We start from the raw sequence: 19,722 nt of genomic DNA on the forward strand, positions 1-19,722 counted from the left end.
AGGCCCTCATACCAGGGAAGCACACTGCTTTTCCTAGGTTTATTCACTCAACCCAAATTCCCTGAGCGCCTCAGATGTGCTGTCAACGGAACTTCTAGGATGACTATCCAGAGAAATGTGTTCTGTTGGTCCTCCCCACCTCACCCGTACCAACCATGTCTGAGCTTAGATGACAGAGGTTTTTCACTGATTTCGTTTTCTAAATAGATAATACTTTCCCAGTTCAAAATTCACATGGGAAAGAATTTCACACAGGAAGGGGTAGTGTGAAGTCTCCCTAACCCCCCTCCTAGTTCCCATTTCCAGAAACATCCAAAGTTACTAGTTTAAAAATGCAACTATGTGATATTTCTCCAAATTAATAGAATTATCTAGATAATACTATGATATCAAGCTATCTACCTGAACAGACTATTCTAGGTGATCACAACAAATGTAGTATCCTTTAGGTTATTTTAAATATCCCTTAAATACTTGTGTAGACATTTTCAACATATTAAAATGACTGAGTAAGGTAACAACATTTTTTAAAAGAAAAAACATGTTAGTAAGATGCATGGACACGACAGATGTCTGTGAACTCTGGCTGGTAAGAACCAATCACTGCTGAGTACTGAGCTCACCTGGTTCCTGTCGCGTGCATTTGTGTACCTGATCTTCTGAATGAAGTAGAATATGAGCCATGCTGAAGAAATAATCATCAAAACAATAAAGGATATTGACACGAAGACTAGAGAGCCACGGCTGAAGTTCTTCGGTGGCATTCGAGTTCCAACAGCTATTGTCATTTGTACAGAGATGTTTTTCTCCAGATAACTCAAAATATCCTTACCCCTCAATTCTGTTATCATGACAGCAATAATATCTCCAGTGCCTGTAATATAAAATAAATATATAACTCAAGTGACATTTAAAATTTATAGAAACATCAAATATATAAACACACCACTTAGGTAACTACCGTAATATCTGGTAATGGTAAGGGCATGGGAACTCCACTTCTCAACTGAAATGAAGCTGCAGCTGGGTATGCTGGCACCAAGTGGGAACATGTAATTTGTTGTGTGGTACTTAAGACTTAAACAGACATAAGGCATAGAACGATTGCAGTGTTAAGAACCATATTAACTTGTCTGACAACTACATTTAAAAAAGAGTATTAAACCAACCAAATGTGACAACAGACAGCAATATAACATTATACAGCAACAGAAGTGTATCAACATCATGGTAGATTTACACTTAAAATCTTTTCTATTTTAAAATGATCTTCAGAAAGTCTTAATTCCTTAAGAAATGGAGTAAAGTGCTGTTTTTATAGCATAAATTGGTACTTCTTGCACTAATCTAGGAACATTCATGGAGCACCCACTGTCTGTAGAACTAGTGCAAGGAACAAAAACAAGTACAGGATACCACGCTTTCTAATCTCACCGAGACACAGGACACACAGCTGGTAACAGAGCTACAAAGTGCCAAATGGTGGTACCTTTTATTAGTGACATCTGAAACTAACTTGGGTCTTACGTCCGGACTTGAGTGGAGCGAGGCTCCTTGCTAGTTTACCCCAGAACTCTTCTGGAAATCAAATGTTCCAGAGACAGGTCCAGGCTTCAACATTCTGGACTAGTTTGGCATCAAAATACCTCCAGCCTCTAACAGTTGTCCAGAAGTCTGCCCACAGTCACAGGCTATGTAAGTTAATCACGACGATGGTCTTAAGTTGCTTTATAGTTACCTAGACCTTTCCCCTATATAATTTCCAGAAGTAGTAACATTAGAGGAATTGAATATCTATTCCTATGGACAGCAGGAAACTGCTATCCCTTTCCTCCTCCACAAGGGAAGTAACTTCCCAGTGTCTTTTAAGAAAACAGAGAAACTTCTATCAATCTATCAGCCATTGTCCTTTCACAAGCTGCAGCTGCCGGTGGCAACACATAACTTCTACATTTGCCTTCTCCAGAGAGACTCTAAGGGGGACTCGGGGTCAGCAGACGGGAAATAAATGTTTTATTTTGGGAAAGATAAAATTATAACCACTTATTTGAATTTGAATAAGGTTTGTACATACAAATGTAAACCAACAAAACAAACAAGCAAAAGTCCCCAACACTTGTCCTTTTCAATGCTTCTTCAATGAATAACACATTGAAATATTTTGGTTTTACATGTTTCATTTATCAAATTTAGCTAAAAGAACCACTGTGTTACACGCAGTCACAGAAGACTACATGCAACTGAAAAAGAAATTCACCAAGGCTGGGCGCAGTGGCTCATGCCTGTAATCCCAGCACTTTGGGAGGCTGGGGCAGGTGGATTGCTTGAGCTCAGGAGTCCAAGACCAGCCTGGGCAACATGGCGAAACCCTGTCTCTCACAAAAACAGGAAAATGAGCCAGGCATGGTGGCACGTGTCTGTGTTCCCAGATACTCAGGAGTACTCCTCATACTCCACCCCTAAAGCCTGAGGTGGGAGGATCACTGGAGTCCAGGAAGTTGAGGCTGCAGTGAGCTGAGATCACATCACTGCATGCCAACCTGGGTGACAGAGTGAGACCCTCAAAAAAAAAGAAGAGAAATGTAACAGTAAAAGGAGTTTTACAGAAAATGTAACCCAATGGAACATACACCTTTTTACTACCTTACTCAAAATTCTTACAGCCACTTTATTAGAAGAGCAGTTTATCAGAATACTGATTAGAAATCCACAAAAAAACTATAAAATTAAAGCAAGCAATAAACATCTAATTAACATCTAATTACCTTCCTGAAATAAGAGTTTTGATCAGTAAGTTAGAGACAATCATAAAATAATGCTAAGCCACTTTAAATTTCCCTTTAGAAATCTCTTTTAAAATGTTGTTCAACAGGCCATGATCTGTGGTATAAGATACCAGGTATGGCTATAAAGTAACTGAGACGGATCCCACAAACAACATATGACAATCAGTCTCATTGCTTTATAATCACACCAGGTACAAATGGTTTTAGAAATCAGTTGAGGCTCCCTCTTGAAGACTCAAGCTGGAAAAGGAGTAGGGAAAGCTGAACAGGTAGCCAAGGAAACCAATCCATGTAATTCTATTCAAAGAACACTAAATAAGAACACCAACTAATTTCAACAGGGAAGCTGTTTGGAAAAAGAAGTGTGTAATTATTTCAACCATCCATTCAACAATATTTATTGAACACATACTATGATAAGGCTCCTTTCACCTCTTAAAGAGAGTAGAGAATTACCTGCTCTTGATGCAAAAATCCACGTGCCTTCAGGAGCAAAGGGGAACCTTTCGGACTAGGGAGAGAAGCTGCTCGCAGTGGCGTCCTTACAACAGCACAGACAAGAGCCGGGCAGAGGAGCCCGACCCTGCCGACCAGGCAGGAGGACAGCAGAGAGGCCAGCAGAACGAAAGTCCACCACCGACACTTGCAAAGGACTGGAGTGTTAGCCATTTTAGGTCTTAAATCTCTTACAGAATCTGGTGAAAGTTATATAGGAGTCCCCTCCTAGGAGAAAGGGCCTTCTCCCCAAACTCCACCCCTAAAGCCTGATAGGGTTCAAAGACCCTGACCTAAAGCTGCCTCAGACACTTGACTTTTAAAGATCTGAGGAGCTCTGGCCCAGCTTCAGGAGGGATACACACGCCGAAGGAAATGTAGGCATCAGAATAAAGGCCCAGTCAGAGCAGGCAGTGACTGATAAGAGTTAAGAATAATTAGACCGTAGTGTTGTGGCCCACACCTGTAATCCCAGCACCTTGGGAGGCCGAGGCGGGCGGATCACGAGGTCAGGAGATCGAGACCATCCTGGCTAACACAGTGAAACCCCTTCTCTACTAAAAACACAAAAAATTAGCTGGGCGCCGTGTAGTCCCAGCTACTCTGGAGGCTGAGGCAGGAGAATGGCGTGAACCCGGGAGGCGGAGCTTGCAGTGAGCTGAGATCACACCACTGCACTCCAGCCTGGGTGACAGAGCGAGATTCCATCTTAAAAAAAATAAAAAATAAAAATAGGCCAGGCGCGGTGGCTCAAGCCTATAATCCCAGCACTTTGGGAGGCCGAGGCGGGCGGATCATGAGGTCAGGAGATCGAGACCATCCTGGCTAACACAGTGAAACCCCGTCTCTAGTAAAAAAGACAAAAAAATTAGCCCGGCGTGGTGGCGGGCGCCTGTAGTCCCAGCTACTCGGGAGAATGAGGCAGAAGAATGGCGTGAACCCCGGAGGCAGAGCTTGCAGTGAGCCGAGATCGCACCACTGCACTCCAGCCTGGGCAACAGAGCGAGATTCCGTCTCAAAAAATAAATAAATAAATAAAAATAATAAAAATAATTAGACTGCAACACTGTAAGTATCAAAGCATATTTGGGACATGCCCCACCACTCCCATGTCCCAAGCCCTGGGCAAACACTGCTGAGCGCGGTGGCTCACGCCTGTAATCCCAGCACTTTGGGAGGCCCAGGCAGGCGGATCACAAGGTCAGGAGATCAAGACCATCCTGGCTAACACGGTGAAACCCCGTCTCTACTAAAAATAGAAAAAAATTAGCTGGGCGTGGTGGTGGGTGCCTGTGGTCCCAGCTACTCAGGAGGCTGAGGCAGGAGAATGGCGTGAACCTGGGAGGCAGAGCTTGCAGTGAGCCGAGATCACGCCACTGCAGTCCAGCCTGGGCGACAGAGTGAGACTCTGTTTAAAAAAAAAAAAAAAAATCTTTGAGGGTCCAGAAGGACTGCTGCTGAGGGAAGAGTTAGGTGTATTCAGGGTCAAGCTGGGCATGGGGCAGAGCCCTGGCTGCCTGTGTCTCCGTGGGTCCTGCTGGCTCCTGCTCCCAGGAGTTCTCATCTCACTCTACTGACTTAATGAAAGTCCTTCTCAAACGTTTATCCACAATACCTTCAGTGCTTCATACCCAGTCCTCATTTTTCTCTTCACTGATCCCTTAAAGAACTCAAGGAGGAAAAACAGACACATTCTACATTCTTTTATGAAATGAATATAGCAATAATTCTGACAGATGGAGGTTATATCAATTATAGATTTCCTGCTAGACTTGTCAGTTTTCCTAAAATATAGATTTGCCCTGTCACTCTGCTTTGAAAAGCCTTTGATGTATCCCTTCTGTCAAACAAATAAAGTCCAAACTCTCACTGGACACTCAAGCATTGGGGAGCCAAACAGCCCTGAGGGTAAGTGAGACACGGGATGGTGAACCCTCTCTGACCCAGTGAAACTGTTGGGCAAAGTGACTGGAATAGTGGTTCATGCAGTCTAGGCAGGACGGAGAGGTGAAGCCAGGAGGGAAACTGAGAGAAAACTAAGAAAGGGTCTGGGAACTGGAAGCTTCAATAAAACTGAATGACAGTTTTACTGAAGACAGGGGGAGAAAGGGAAGAGGCACTGCTCAGGGCACAGGACACAGAAGTTTGCAACTCGAGCTGTAACAATCCTGGGAGATGATGAGGCCCAGGGAGCAGCTATGGGACCAGGCTCCTGGAGAAGTAGAATGGCTGAGGGGTCTGTGGAAGGAATCTCTGGTTAGGTGTTCACTTTCCAGGTGGATTCTGAAGCTGCCCAGGATGGTGGCAGGACCTCTGATGAACAGGGAGCAGTAACAGGAGGGGAAGAACATGACTATGGAGAGGAGGAACAAGGTCTGCTGCACAAAACTGAAACCGAAGTCTCCCCATGTGGAAGTGACTGGTTTGGATGTGCTGTACACCACCACCACAGTACCCCTCAGCGCCCACAGATGCACAGCAATGACCAACTTGTAATTTTGCTAATGCTTGAACCTGAGCCTCCTGCCATGCGGCTGTTGGGAAGCCAAATGTGTAAGCTACTGAGTGGTAGTCACTCACTGATAATTCCTGAGGACACTGGGCTACAGTCTGTTGCCAAAAGCCAAGGGTCTTTTATTCTTTCTTCCTTGAGAGGAAGTTCTTCAATCACATACAAGTAGGGCCAAGGGGCCACTGTACAGCACCCGGATGTCAGCTTTTCTTCTTATGCTATCTCTTGACTGTATGTCAAGAGAAACAAAAGGGGGCAGGAGCAAGGCCCTGCCCGGAACAGAAAGCTTTCTTCCTTCCCACAGAGGCAGAATGTGGGTGGGCACTGAAGACAAGCCACCAATCAGTGGAGAGCCACAGACTCTCAGTTAAGAGTTCCCAGGGGCTGCCAACTTTCAACACAGTACAGGAACTCCTATAAATTACTGATCCCTCTCAGCTGAGCGGTTCTATCCGCAGGCACCTGGATTTAAGTGTTAGACAAGTCTTCTTTCCTTAAAATCTAAATTTCTTTTTTTGAGATGGAGTCTCAGTCTGTGGCCAGGCTGGAGTGCAGTGGTGCAATCTCAACTCACTGCAATCTCTGCCTCCCAGGTTCAAGTGATTCTCCTGCCTCAGCCTCCCGAGTAGCTGGGATGACAGGTGCACACCACCACACCCGGCTAATTTTTTTGTATTTTTAGTAGAGACGGGGTTTCACCACGTTGGCCAGGATGGTCTCGATCACCTGACAGGATGGTCTGGATCACCTGACCTTGTGATCCGCCCACCTCAGCCTCCCAAAGTGCGGGGCTTAGAGGTGTGAGCCACCGCACGCAGCCAAAATCTAAATTTCTAAATGTCTGTTTGTGGCTCTTGGTTCTCTCCTCTGGAAAAACACCACTGAATAAAACCTGTTTTTCATTTATTGATGTATAAAATACCATCAACCACAAGGTACATCATTATGTATCATGAAGAAAAAAATCTGTCAAGAAATTCTAAGATGTCATCGGATATAAGAAACATTCCCACTTTAAGTTGCACATCCTGGAATCAATGAGAATTCTTCTTTGACATAACAATTCTTAAAATGTTCAAAGACAGCCTCCCTGCGACCCCACTTCAGTCTTTTTTCCACACTAGTTCTAGAGTCCCAAATCATTCATTTAAAAATAAAACAAAATCTTTTTTTAAATAATCTACAACTTACAGAAAAATTGGAAATATCATATAAAAACTCTTTCTAAAAAACCCAGAACCATTCAAGAGTAAGTTGCTAGCATGACGCCTCATCACTCCCGAATATTTGGCATTTTCCTACAAACAAATTTATAAACAGAATACAACCCCCAAATAAGGAGCTTAACACAGATGTGTCACTACCATCTAATCCCAAAGTCCATCCAAGCTTCTGCGACTTTCCCAATAAGGTCCTTCACAGCAGCCCAGATCAGAGTCATACGCTGCACTCAGTCGTCACGTCACAGCCATCTCCGTCTGCCTGCAACTGTCCCTCAGTCTTTCTTGGTGTTTGTGACCTTGGCACTTCTGAAGACCACCCACGGCCCAGTTGATCTGTAGAAGGTATTTCCCTGTGCTAGATTCAGGCCAGGTGCTGCTGGCAGTAACGACACAGAGGTGAGGCAGTGCTCTTCGCAGCGCACACCACCGGGCGGCCCACCGTGCTCTTCGCAGTGTGCACCGCCAGGCGGCCCACAGCTTTTTTTATTTGCCATTACTGATAAAGTCCAGTTTGATAATTCGGTAAAGGTGATTCCTCCAGGCATCTGCACCGTGAAGTTCCTCTTTTTCCCTTTGTAATTAGTATGTATTCTGTCGGGAGGTGCTTTGAGGCTAGGTAAATATTCCATCCTCATGAAACCTTCAGTTTACTTTTACTTTTTAGATCAGTATAGATTCATGGTTCCTATTTCATTCAATCGGTTAAAACAGCTACTAACATTATTCATTATGACGTTGACATTCTAAATTATGCTTCATAAGACCCTGTGCACAGAGATTTCCTATCCTATTCTTTTCTGGACACTGGTTTTCCAGTGTCTTCACTTACGTAAATGTTAACTACAAATACAATACTTTCAGTATCAAGAGTAGCATGACACTAACATCTCCCTACATCTGATTGTGTCCACAGGGATACAGCGTAAGATTTCAATAGAATTTTCTGAAGCCACGGCATACATCAGCATACACGGAGTTCACATGACTGAAGGTTCCCAAGCATTCTCCTTCTCCACTTGAACTGTCACTTAAGCCACATCTCCACAAACCTTTGCTATACTCGTTTTAACCCATTTGCAGGTTTACTTAATGAATACTTCCTCTTATCTATGTTTCAAGATTTCACCTCCCCAGTTTTGTGCCCCTTTCAAGTAAGATGCTTACATTTATGCTTTCTTACAAGTTTTTGATAAAAGAATTTTAAATGAGTGGGAAAAGAAATTATAAGTACAGAGTTAGGCATTCTAACCAAGGGAGATTTAGGTTGGGAGGAAAGTGGGCTACAGAAGCTTTCACACCAGGCACTAGAACTCTAAAAGGCCTCCAAATCTGTTATTTACATTAAAGAATTTATAAATCTGAGAATTCACCAAACTGAATAATTAAGTAAATAGATGTAGGATGGCAAGAGCCAGGTTTTTCATTTAGGAGTGGGAGTTCAGTGATAAGAAAGGAGAGAGAGCTACAATGATCCATGTGGCAATGTATTAGAGTTGGAGACCTAAGTATGAACTCATTGTTAGCTTAACATCAACACAGATGATTACAGATAGAAATATTTATAGAGGCTGGGCGCAGTGGCTCACGCCTGTAATTCCAGCACTTTGGGAGGCCGAGACGGGTGGATCACCAGGTCAGGAGATCGAGACCATCCTGGCTAACACGGTGGAACCCCGTCTCTACTAAAAATACAAAAATTAGCCAGGCATAGTGGCAGGCGCCTGTAGTCCCAGCTACACGGGAGGCTGAGGCAGGAGAATGGCGTGAACCCGGGAGGCGGAGCTTGCAGTGAGTGGAGATCATGCCACTGCACTCCAGCCTGGGCGACAGAGCGAGACTCTGTCTCCAAAAAAAAAAAAAAAGAAATATTTATAGATATGTAGATATGCAGGAGTTAGGATACATGCATGTATTTCCTTGTTCTGTCAGCTGAGAAGGCCCAGAAGCAACAGGCATCTCGGCAGTAACATCACATCTAATGCCTGTATCTTGGTTTTTAATACTACTCTGCCAATAAACAGACCCAGGGTTCCTTGGAAAAATGGCTGATTCTAGGACTGATGTGTCATTACTGATGAAGTTCAATAATGTTCAACAGGCAGAAAATATACGCAAAAGGAGCCTGGCACATCTTAGAGCACCAGAAAGTAAGAAAGTGCTCAAAAACTAAACCAAAACAAAACAAAAAAACAAAAAACCAACACCCACAACAATAGAGGCATGTCAAAGGACACAGGAGCCAACACAAAGAATCCCCAGTGGCCAAAGATGGGATAATTTGAGTAACAAAGTTATACTGTATTACAATCCAAAGTATAAAATAAATTCTCATGGGTCCATACTGATACAAATAAATGACTGAACAAATTAATAAATGGAGCAGAGGCAAATCACCCATGCACAAAAATTCCAAATAATTCTGTAGATGCTCCACCCTAAGGGAGATGGAGCATAAATCCCCACTTTCCAAGTGTGGGCTGTACTCAGTGATGTCAGAAGTTATTGTACGGAAGGGGAAAACAGGAGTTAACTTCACAGTGGAGAAGCTGACAGACACTACCTCAGCCAGGTGACCGAAGTCAGCATCACCGGTGGTACCTCACACTGACAGCACGTAAACTCAATACGATAGGATGCATGCTAATGGTACTTTATAAATCCCTGTAGTCTTCCTCCCAAAAACCCATATCCCTAGCCGAACTATAAGAAAACTATCCAACATGTCCCAGTTGAAGGACGTTCTACAACATGCTGGAACAGCAGTCCTCAAAGCTGTTGAGGTCATCAAAAACAAGCAAAGTCTGAAAAAGTATCACAGCCAAGAGGAAACTAATGGATCATGATGACTAAATGTAATGTGGTGTCCTGGGTGGGATCCTAGAACAGAAAAAAAACTAGGTGAAAACTAAGGAAATATGAATAAAGTAATAGACTTTGATTAATAATTATGTATCAGCATTAGTTCACTGTGGTACAACAAATCAACATCTCACATGGTACCTAACAGAGGAAACTGGGTGCGGGGTTTGCGGGCATTCTTTGTACTACCCTCACAATTTTTCCATAAATGTAAAACTGTTCTAAAAAGTAAAGTTTTTTTTTTTTAAAGACTCATTATATAAAAGCGAACAACTTCTCATCAGAAAAAACGTAAGCCAGAAAACAACAAAACAACGCCTTTAAAGTGCTGAAAGGAAAATTCTGTCACACAAAAATTTCTACCTGTCTTTGAAAAATGATGGCAAAAAAAGACACTTTCAGATAAATAAATGTTGAGAGAATTCATCACCGGGAGATCTGTGCTGCATGAAATGATTTTAAAAAAGGGAAATGACACCAAATGGAAACTTGGAAATTCAGAAAGAAATAAAGAACAGCAGAACTGTTAGTATGTAGGCAAATATAAAAGCCTACCATTTTTTCATGAGTTTGGCCATTCCCACTCCCTTCACCAATGAGGGGCCCCTTTTCCTTCTTCCTCTAAATGCTCCTCAAACGTAAGCATCTGACAGTGGGTCTCATCTGACAGTGGGTCTCATCTGACAGTGGGTCTCAACAGGGGCAGTAAAGCTCTCCTGGGGGTGTCTGGAAACCCTGTGGGAGGGGACTCTATGCTGTCACAGGCCTGTGTCACAGGCACAGGGGACTCTATGCCACAGCTGGTGGCACTGTGACTCTATGCTGTCACAGTGAGAAATGAGAAAAGAGAAAAGAGAAAAGAACACTTGCCTTGTCCTCCACTTCCATCCTGAATCGAGAAGCACTGTAAGCATCACTGCAGGGGTAAGAGATCCCCACCCAGACCTCTAACATCCACAGCCTAAGGCTGCATGATTCTGCTTAGCAGCTGTGCCAGTGAGACCAACTCTTGAGATCCTAACTCCAAGGTCAGGTCCATCACCATATGAACTGCTATCGGTTAAGAATGTCTTCCATCCTGGAACCAGGAAACTGATTTCTAAAACAGTATTTCAAACCCATGTAGATCCTTTATATGATTTTACCTGCCTCCTCTTCTACTGCCAGTGAGAAAAGAGAAGCACAGAAAAGATAAAGTAAATCAAGTGACGACTTCAAACAACCCACTTGGGACACAGAGCCTGCAAGGAAGGCTAGTGGACAGTCTCATGTATCTGCTGGCGGAGGCACTCTCCAGTTCTACTTCAGATGTAAAGAAAAAAGGAAAATTAAGAGCTTATGGAAGTTTTAAAATGGAACCATTGCATTTATTTTTTTAAAGGCTATTTTTATTTTTTAAAAGCTACTGCTTAAGTGTTTCAGTTTTAGATTTTGATAATTATGAATTTTTTTAAAAAATGTATGAACCAGATGGAAGATACAGTAGAAGTATGTGCAAACTCAGGCAAAAATATAAATGCAATTTAAACCCTGACTTCCTGCCATAGCAGTACACTTCAACTTCAAGCTCCATCTTTTCTAAGGTAGTTAAATCCACATTCGATTAGAAGCTAAAAAACTTTAAATGGTAAAACAACGGTATACTTATATTCCTCATTTCCTCGATAGGCATTTAGAATAAAGAACACAGATTTACATTAAGTGGCCCAAATTACTGATATTTAAAGGTATTCTACAGTGTGTTTGTGATTTCTTTTTACTCGTTTTCATAAAGCATTTTTTGTATTCACAGTGAATTTTCTATATTTTACAAAGTGTGACATTTTTCTATTCAATGCTAGATAATATAGAACTAAGTAAGTTTTTAAGAGAATATGATGGAAAAAAGGTGAAGAGCCATTCAACTAATTTTGTTCAACCATCCAAAAAAAATACCCAGTAAGAAGCAGCTGATATTGCTGATTGATAAAAAGATTAAAAAACAACATTATTATTTGGTTACACGTTTATCTAAATTACCTCATCTTCCTTTCAACAATGGAAAGAATGTCCACAAAATTCTTACAGACATACAGATAAAATTACAGCTATTTCAATCAGACAGTGATTTAACATAACTTGATGATTAAACAGTAACAGTAAAGTCTGTATAAATCTTTAAAAACCAGGAAAACAGATCCATAATTTTCAGACAAGTATGCATTACTGTAAACTATCCAAGAACCCATAACTTCCCCTTCACACTACCACAGATCCGCTACCTACATGACAAAGAACTCACTCTGCTAACCAGAGGTAACAAGTGAAACCACACACTGAGTAGCCTTTCCTGTCAATGACGTCATGGACAGGGCACTGGCACAGACGTCCTTCAGTCACCAGGTGAAGGGCATGTTTTAGAATAAACAGGACCAAGCTCTTGCTTGACAAGGCAAGAAAACAAAATGCTTACACTTACATTGGTACACACAGTATATATGGAATACTTGTATTCCAATGTGGAATTTTAAAATTAGGTATAAAACATAGCCTTAAATGATAAGAAAGCTTAACAACCGAACTAAGTATCTTAATAAAATCATTTCAGTGCAACCCATATTTATTTTGTTCAGGGCATTTTGCTGACCACTGCAGAGAACCGAAAGACATGACACAAACTTTAACTTCATGAAACTCTGGGCTTTTCCTTACTGCCAGTCAAGTATGCAAAGAATGACAACACGAAAGGAAAAGGACATACCGTCACGGAGGTACAGAGAGGGCTCTGAGGACTGCAGGAGCCTGGGACTACAAACTCAGTAAGGGCAGTGATCTGGGTGTCTCTCCTTTTGACTTTTACCAGTTCTCACTAGTTTGTATTGAAATGCACAGCACAGAGAGCTGCCAAACCTACTGCTTCTGCCCTACAATGAAGGGAGGGGCAAAACTGGCACATGGTGAAAGCATGGGTCTCTGGGTCCATCCCTTGAGACTGTCTGGGGGGGGGGGGGGGAGGATCCTGGAATCAGTGTCTTTCCAATTACCGTATGTGATTCTGACACAAGGGTTCTTCAATTTCTGTAGACAGCACCATCCTACAGGGTGAGAAGGGTTATCTGTGGAGGGAGGAGCCTGGAAAGCAAGGAGTTACCACTGTATAATGACATTCTCTGAGTACAAGCAGAAACAGAAAGGCAGAGAGCTATGGCATACAAAAGTCAGAAGAGGATCATAATTCCGGAGATTCATCATGAATGCCTGGCTGAAAAGACGAGACCCAGAGAAGCTTCTGATGGAGTGTGTGCTCTCTGTGCTACTTAACGTGAACTTCTCACCCCATTCTCAGGACAGGCTTTCAGCTAGTGCAGCTCGCCGGAGTGAAATGGGACCTTTCCACAACCACTGTCTCTCCCACCCCGAGCACGGGCTCCATTAAGAACCCTATCAGCCAGGACGCACGCCTTCCTGCTCCACTCTTTCTCTCCACACTTCACCTGTGGGAACTGCGCCTTGTAGGGCTTCTGTTGCCACCACTGGCTCCCTCCACACTCCCACCCAATGCTTCCTGCTGGTTTTCCAGGTCCCAATTAGACGGCAGAGAAGCAGCTAAGAACCCTGCTAGCTGCTTGAGACAGCTGCCATTCTTCAGCAGGGCTCTGGCTGCTCGGTTCTGTGGCTGCTGCACGTGCACGTGTGAGACGGCACACCCTAGTGCCGCGTTGGAAAGCACAGCTTAGGCTGCATCGATGCCACGTCTCCCTTCTTTCAAATCCTCCGGTTACTGACAGTCCTTGCTTTAGGCACACTTCTGCTTGGAATTGAACGTACTATTACCCTATCTACCATGTTGAGCCGTGCTGTCTCGTTCCTGTACTTAAAATTACTTTTGTTTTGCTTTTCCCCACCTCAGAACCTTCACTCCTGAGGGGCCTGTGCCTAGAATACTCTTCTCCACTCTTCAACTCCTATTCAGATGCCGTTTCCTCAAGGCATTCCTCTCTGACCCCTTGGACCTAAGTCATTTCCCAGAGTCATGACTTCATACTCAGTGTTTATCTTCTCTGCTTGATTGTAACTCCATGGAAAGAGGTACCATGTGTGTCCTGTTTATGTCTGGAGCTCTAACAAGAGTTCAAACAACAATCAGCATATAAAATCCAAATCTCTTTACCTGCAGTTACCTAACTTTCTACCTTTCCTTCAGACTCCCTCTACTCCAACCAGAGTCCTGATTCATGTGGTTCCCCTACTGAGGTATTTTCTCTTTCTGGTCAAATCTTAAGTAATCCTAATTATTTAGGGCCTAGCACAATGAATGCCTCCTATATGAAGTCTTCCAGACCTGAGTCAGAACCCCTTTCATAATACTACTATGCTGATCCCGCCATGTAGGTATGCCAAGCTAAGCACTGAGTGGCTCCCCAATTATTTCATGCATGTGTGTCTCCCTAAGGGAGGAAGTATTCCTAGCAGACACTCGCTTGTACATCCTTCTAAAAATCCCTACAATGTCCATCACAGGATGCCTGGTATATAGCAGGTATAAATCTATACCTGTCGATTAACTATTTTTTGTACTAGATATATTTTAAACAATTGAAAGTTATACGGAAAAAACACCAGGAGAATGAAGGAAAAGTATACTTAGAAATGTTTTAAAAACTGCCAATCTCAAAATGAAAGAAATAATTGATTTCATAATTTTATAAAAGCTACTGCTTATTCCAGGCATAAGAAAAATTGTACAACTGTTACACATTAAACAAGTTTGTTAGCTCAATAAATTTTGCAATTGCCCTCTTTTAGGTAGATGAGGATGCTAGTTTAAGGACTCAGTTACCCGAACTCACAAGGCTAATAATCAACTTGGTCTAAGATTTAAATCCCACTCTTGTGACTGTTTGATATTTATGCCAAATTCTTTTCTCTATTTTAGAGGTACTATATCATCCAACTAAAACTGATTTTTTCTTCTATAACTAAAAATGATTGAGTATGTCATAAAAAATTAAAATCTGTGATAAATTATTAAATATGATATTGGAAGATGAACAACCAGAAGAAACTGAGACAGCTATGGAAACAGATAGTGATCTATACATTGGATGAAATAGTTCAATAATGTTTTTCTAAGGTGATGAATATGTAACAGACAGCGTCTCCACTGAGAACAGAATGAAACCAAGAATTTATTCTGTCTAGAAAACAGGAGACAATGGGCAACAGCCTAGAAATTCAAAGGGAAAACAGAAAGGGCTCAAAGAAAAAGGACAAAAGCTCTAACCAAGAACCAAGAATCCTTTCACACTCTAAGATGAGTTAGTTTGCAGATAATTCACAAATTCCCAAACAAAATGGCACTTTTACTAATCTTAAAAATAAAAGCAATATTATATTGCAGATTTTTTTTAAACAAAAGGATTTACTTCCATTGCTTTTGTGAATAATACATCCATGTTTTCCATTTAAATGATTGTGTAACTTTTTGGATTAAACAAGACTCATTAAACTGGAGTAGCTTGGCTTACATTTCTAACTCTAAAATACATAATGTATATGTTTATGGCACGTCTTCACAGTTAATCTTTCAATCTTATACTCAGCATGTTTCTACTAATTATAAAGCAAAGCAAATGTCTTTACTTTTACATTTTGCTTGTCCACTTTTTTTTTTTTTTTAATAGAGATGGGATTTCACTATGCTGCCCAAGCTGGTCTTGAACTCCTGGTCTCAAGTGATCTTCCCACCCTGGCCTCCTAAAGTGCTAGGATTACAGGTATGAGATGCTGCACCTAGCCTCTCGTCTTTTTTTTTTTTTCTTTTTTGAGACAGGCTTTGCTCTCTTGCCCAGACTGGAGAGCAGTGGTATGGTCTTGGCTCACTGCAGCCTCCGCCTCCCAGGTTCTCAAGCAATCCTCCCACCTCAGCCTCCAATGTAGCTAGGACTACAGGTGAGCACTAGCACACTTGGTTCATTTTTGTATTTTTAGTAGAGACAGGGTTTTGTAATGTCTAGAACAGGTTGATCTAGAACTCCTGGACACAAGCTATACCCGCTTAAGCCTCCTAAAGTGCTGAGATTACAGGTGTGAGCCACCATGCCTGGCCACTATCCACCGCCTTTTTTTTTTTTTTTTTTTTTTTGAGACAAGGTCTTGTTTTGTTGCCCAGGTTAGAGTGCAGCAGCACAATCTCAGCTCACAGAAACTTCCGCCTCCTGGGTTCAAGGATTCTCCTGCCTCAGCCTCCCAAGTAGCTGGGACTATAGGCATGTACCACCATGCCCAGCTAATTTTTGTATTTTTGGTAGAGATGGGGTTTCATCATGTTGACAAGGCTGGTCTTGAACTCCTGACCTCAAGTGATCCGCCTGCCTCCGCCTCCTGAAGTATGGGGATTACAGGCGTGAGCCACCATGCCCAGCCACTGTCCACTTTTTAATACCATTCTATCATTATATAGTCTTTTAATTTCTATCTTGAATACTTAAAATATGAATAAAAGTAACAAAAGATCACCTCATGAATACTTGCTTTGTCCCTCCAAGTCAGAATACTTGAGGACATGCAACTGAAACCTGTTTCAGTTTAAGATCTTGTATGTGTGTTGCTTTTGAACTTTAGTTTGCATTATACTTTTAAAAACTAGCTTTAATGAGGTATAATTTACACCCTACAAGACTCATCTTTCTAAGTGTGCAATGAGTAAAATGATAGGGACGTGCAACCATCACCACATCCAGTGTTGGGTCATTTCCATCACCCCCCAGGAAATTCACTCCCGCCCTTTTTAAAAATACACGTTCCCTTTTTGGTGTTTTACTTTCATTTTTAAAGATGGGGGTTTTGCTGTAGTTGCCCACCGAACTCGTGGGGTCAAGGGAGCCTCTTGCCTCAGTCTCCGACGTAGCTGGGATTACTGATGCCTGCCAACATGCCAGCTCTCTCATGCTCACTGCAATTAATCTTCATGCCCACCTCTACCCTACACAGCCACTAATGTGATTTCTGTCTCTGAATGTTTGACTTTCTTAGACATTTCATATACATGGAATCATACAATAGTCGCGTTTTGTGTCTGGCTTCTTTCATTTAGCTAATGCTTTTGAGCTTTATCCATGTGTCCGGAGTTAATTCCAATTACAGCTGAGAACATCACCAGCGTGAACTGTGCAGATCCACTTACGGGCAAATTGTCTTCCTTCTTGGCCATCCCTGAAATAACAAGACCACCATCCTCTTCCTCCTATCCCCCAAGCCTACTCAATGGGAAGAAGATAAGGATGAAAACCACTATGGGGATGTGACCAACTTCCACTTAATAAGGAGTAAACATATTTTCTCTTCCTTAGGATTTCCTTAAAAACGTTTTCTTAAATAACAGCACATAACATATGTAACAAACAAAAGATGTGTTAATCGCCTATGTTATCAGTGAGGCTTCCAGTCAACAGCAGGCTATTAGTAATTAAATTTGGGGTTGGGCATGGTGGCGCACGCCTGTACTCCTAGCACTTTGGGAGGCCGAGGCAGGTGGATCACCTGAGGTCAGGGGTTTGAGATCAGCCTGGCCAATATGGCAAAACCCCATCTCTACTGAAAATACAAAAATTAGCTGGGCATGGTGGCACGGGCCCGTAATCCCAGCTACTCGGGAAGCTGGGGCAGGAGAATCGCTTGAACCCAGGAGATAGAGGTTGCAGTGAGCCAAGGTTGCACCATGGCACACCAGCCTGGGCGACAGAGTTGAGGCTCCATTTCCCAAAAAAAGGTAAATTTTGTGGGAGGCAGAGGTTACACGCAGCTCTTTGACTGTGTGTGGGTAGGTGTCCCTCCCTAACCTTCTCATTGATCAAGGGCCAACTGCAGTTGCTGAACTATATTCAATTTTATGGACATATAACTTGTTTATTTATTCACCAGTTGATGAACACCTGCATTGTCTCTACTTTTCTGGCCATAATAAGCAATGTTGCTACGAGCATTTGTGTGTAAGTCTCTGCGTGGACTAAGTCTCTGTGTGGACACATCATTGTCTTCATTCCTCTCGGATATCTGGGAGCGGGCTGCTGGGTCATTTGGTATTTTTATGTTTAACCTTTAAATAAATTGCCAAACTATTTTCCAAACTGGTTGTACCATTTCACATTTCTGCTTGCAACACATAAGGATTCTAGTTTATCCACATCCTCAACAAAACTTGGTACTGTATGACTTTTTAATGATAATTATTCTAGAGGATGTGAAACAGTATTGTTTCGGTTGCACTGTTGTTTTGACTGCATTTGTCTAATGATCAATACAATGTCTAATTATTAAACCCTTTGCCCACTGTAAAACTAGGTTGTTTATCTTATTGATTTATAAGAGTTCTTTATATAGTCTGGATGCAAGTCCTATATCAGATGTATGATTCAAAAATATTTTGTTTGTGGCTTATCTTTTCATTGTTTTAATGGTTTCTTTTGAATGACAAAGGTTTCAAATTTTGATAAAATCTAATTTTTTACACACAGTGTTTTTGGAGTCATAGGCAAGAACTTCTTGTTCAAAATCACAGACTACCTTCTAAAAGTTTACAGTTTTACCTCTTACATTTTGTCTAATATCCAAGTGAAGTCATTTTTATGTAGTCCAAATCCCTCTCTCCCTCCCTTGCTCCCTCCCTTCCTTCCTCCCTTCCTTCCTTGAAACGACCTTGCTCTGTGGCCCAGATTATAGTGCAGTGGTGCGATCCTGGCTCACTGCAGCCTCAACCTCCTGGGCTCAAGCGATTTTCCCACTTTAGCCTCCCAAAGTGCTGTCATTATAGGCACAAGCCACCAGGCCTGGCTTCTTTTTTTAAATTTGCACGTGGATAACAATTGTTTCAGCACTAGTGCTTGAACGACTGTTCTTCCCTCACTGAATGATCGTGGCACTTTGGTTGAAAATGAACTGACCATAAATATATTTATTTCTAGATTCTCAATTGGGATCCATTGATCTATATGCGTATCCTTCTACCACTGCCACAGTGCCTTGGTTACTAAAGTTGTGGAACGGAGTAGTGTAAGTCCTCTAATGCTGTTCTTTTTCCAAAATGCTTTGGCTATTCTAGGCACTTTGCATTTCCACATAATTTTAGGATCAGCTTATCAATTTCTATAAAACACATGCTATGATTTGCATAGGTACGTACCACAAGGAATTTATATATCAATTTTAAGATAACTGCCACCTTGACAACATTGAACAATGGAATCAAAGGATAAGAAAGGTCTCTCCCATTTATCCAGATTTTTTTTCTTTTCTTTTTTTTTTTTTTGAGACAGGGTCTCGCCCTGTTGCCCAGGCGAGAGTGCAGCGGCATCATCTGGGCTCACCACAACCTCTGCCTTCTGGGCTCAAACGATTCTCCCACCTCAGCCTCCCAAGTAGCTGGGACCACAGGTGCATACCACTATTTATTTTTTATTTTTTTGTAGAGACAGGGTCCCCCTATGTTGCCCAGGCTGGTTTTAAACTCCTGGGCTCAAGAAATCCTCCCGCCTTGGCCTCCCAAAGTGTTGGGATTATAGGTATGTGCTACCACAGTTGGCTGAGATTTTCTTGAATCTCTCTCAGTAATGTTTGTAGGTTCAAAGTGCAATTCTTATATTTCTTTTTAACAAGTTTTTGTTCTTAGGCTATCGAGAATGAACTCTTCTTAATTTCACTTTTGGAATGTTCATAGCTAGCATATACAAATATAGTGGCTTTTGGGCAGACCCAGTGGCTCACACCTGTAATCCCAACACTTTGGAAAGCTGAGGTCGGCAGGTCACTTGAGGTCAGGAGTTCGAGAGCAGCCCAGCCAACATGGTGAAACCATGGTGGTGCGCGCCTA

At 42.2% G+C, this 19,722-nt stretch overlaps 1 protein-coding gene across 3 annotated transcripts in view; it reads right to left on the minus strand.

Annotated features, from left to right (window-relative positions):
- Positions 1 to 19,722, minus strand: part of RNF130 (ring finger protein 130) — a 149,385-nt gene that overhangs the window by 90,925 nt on the left and 38,738 nt on the right. For all 3 annotated transcript variants that reach the window (XM_009209710.3, XM_009209711.4, XM_003900635.5), the window contains exon 3: positions 624 to 874. In XM_009209710.3, the coding sequence (XP_009207974.2) occupies positions 624 to 874 (251 nt within the window). The remainder of the gene's footprint in view (positions 1 to 623; positions 875 to 19,722) is intronic.

Source organism: Papio anubis, chromosome 5 (genome assembly GCF_008728515.1).
Source record: "Papio anubis isolate 15944 chromosome 5, Panubis1.0, whole genome shotgun sequence".
NCBI classification, from domain to species: domain Eukaryota; kingdom Metazoa; phylum Chordata; class Mammalia; order Primates; family Cercopithecidae; genus Papio; species Papio anubis.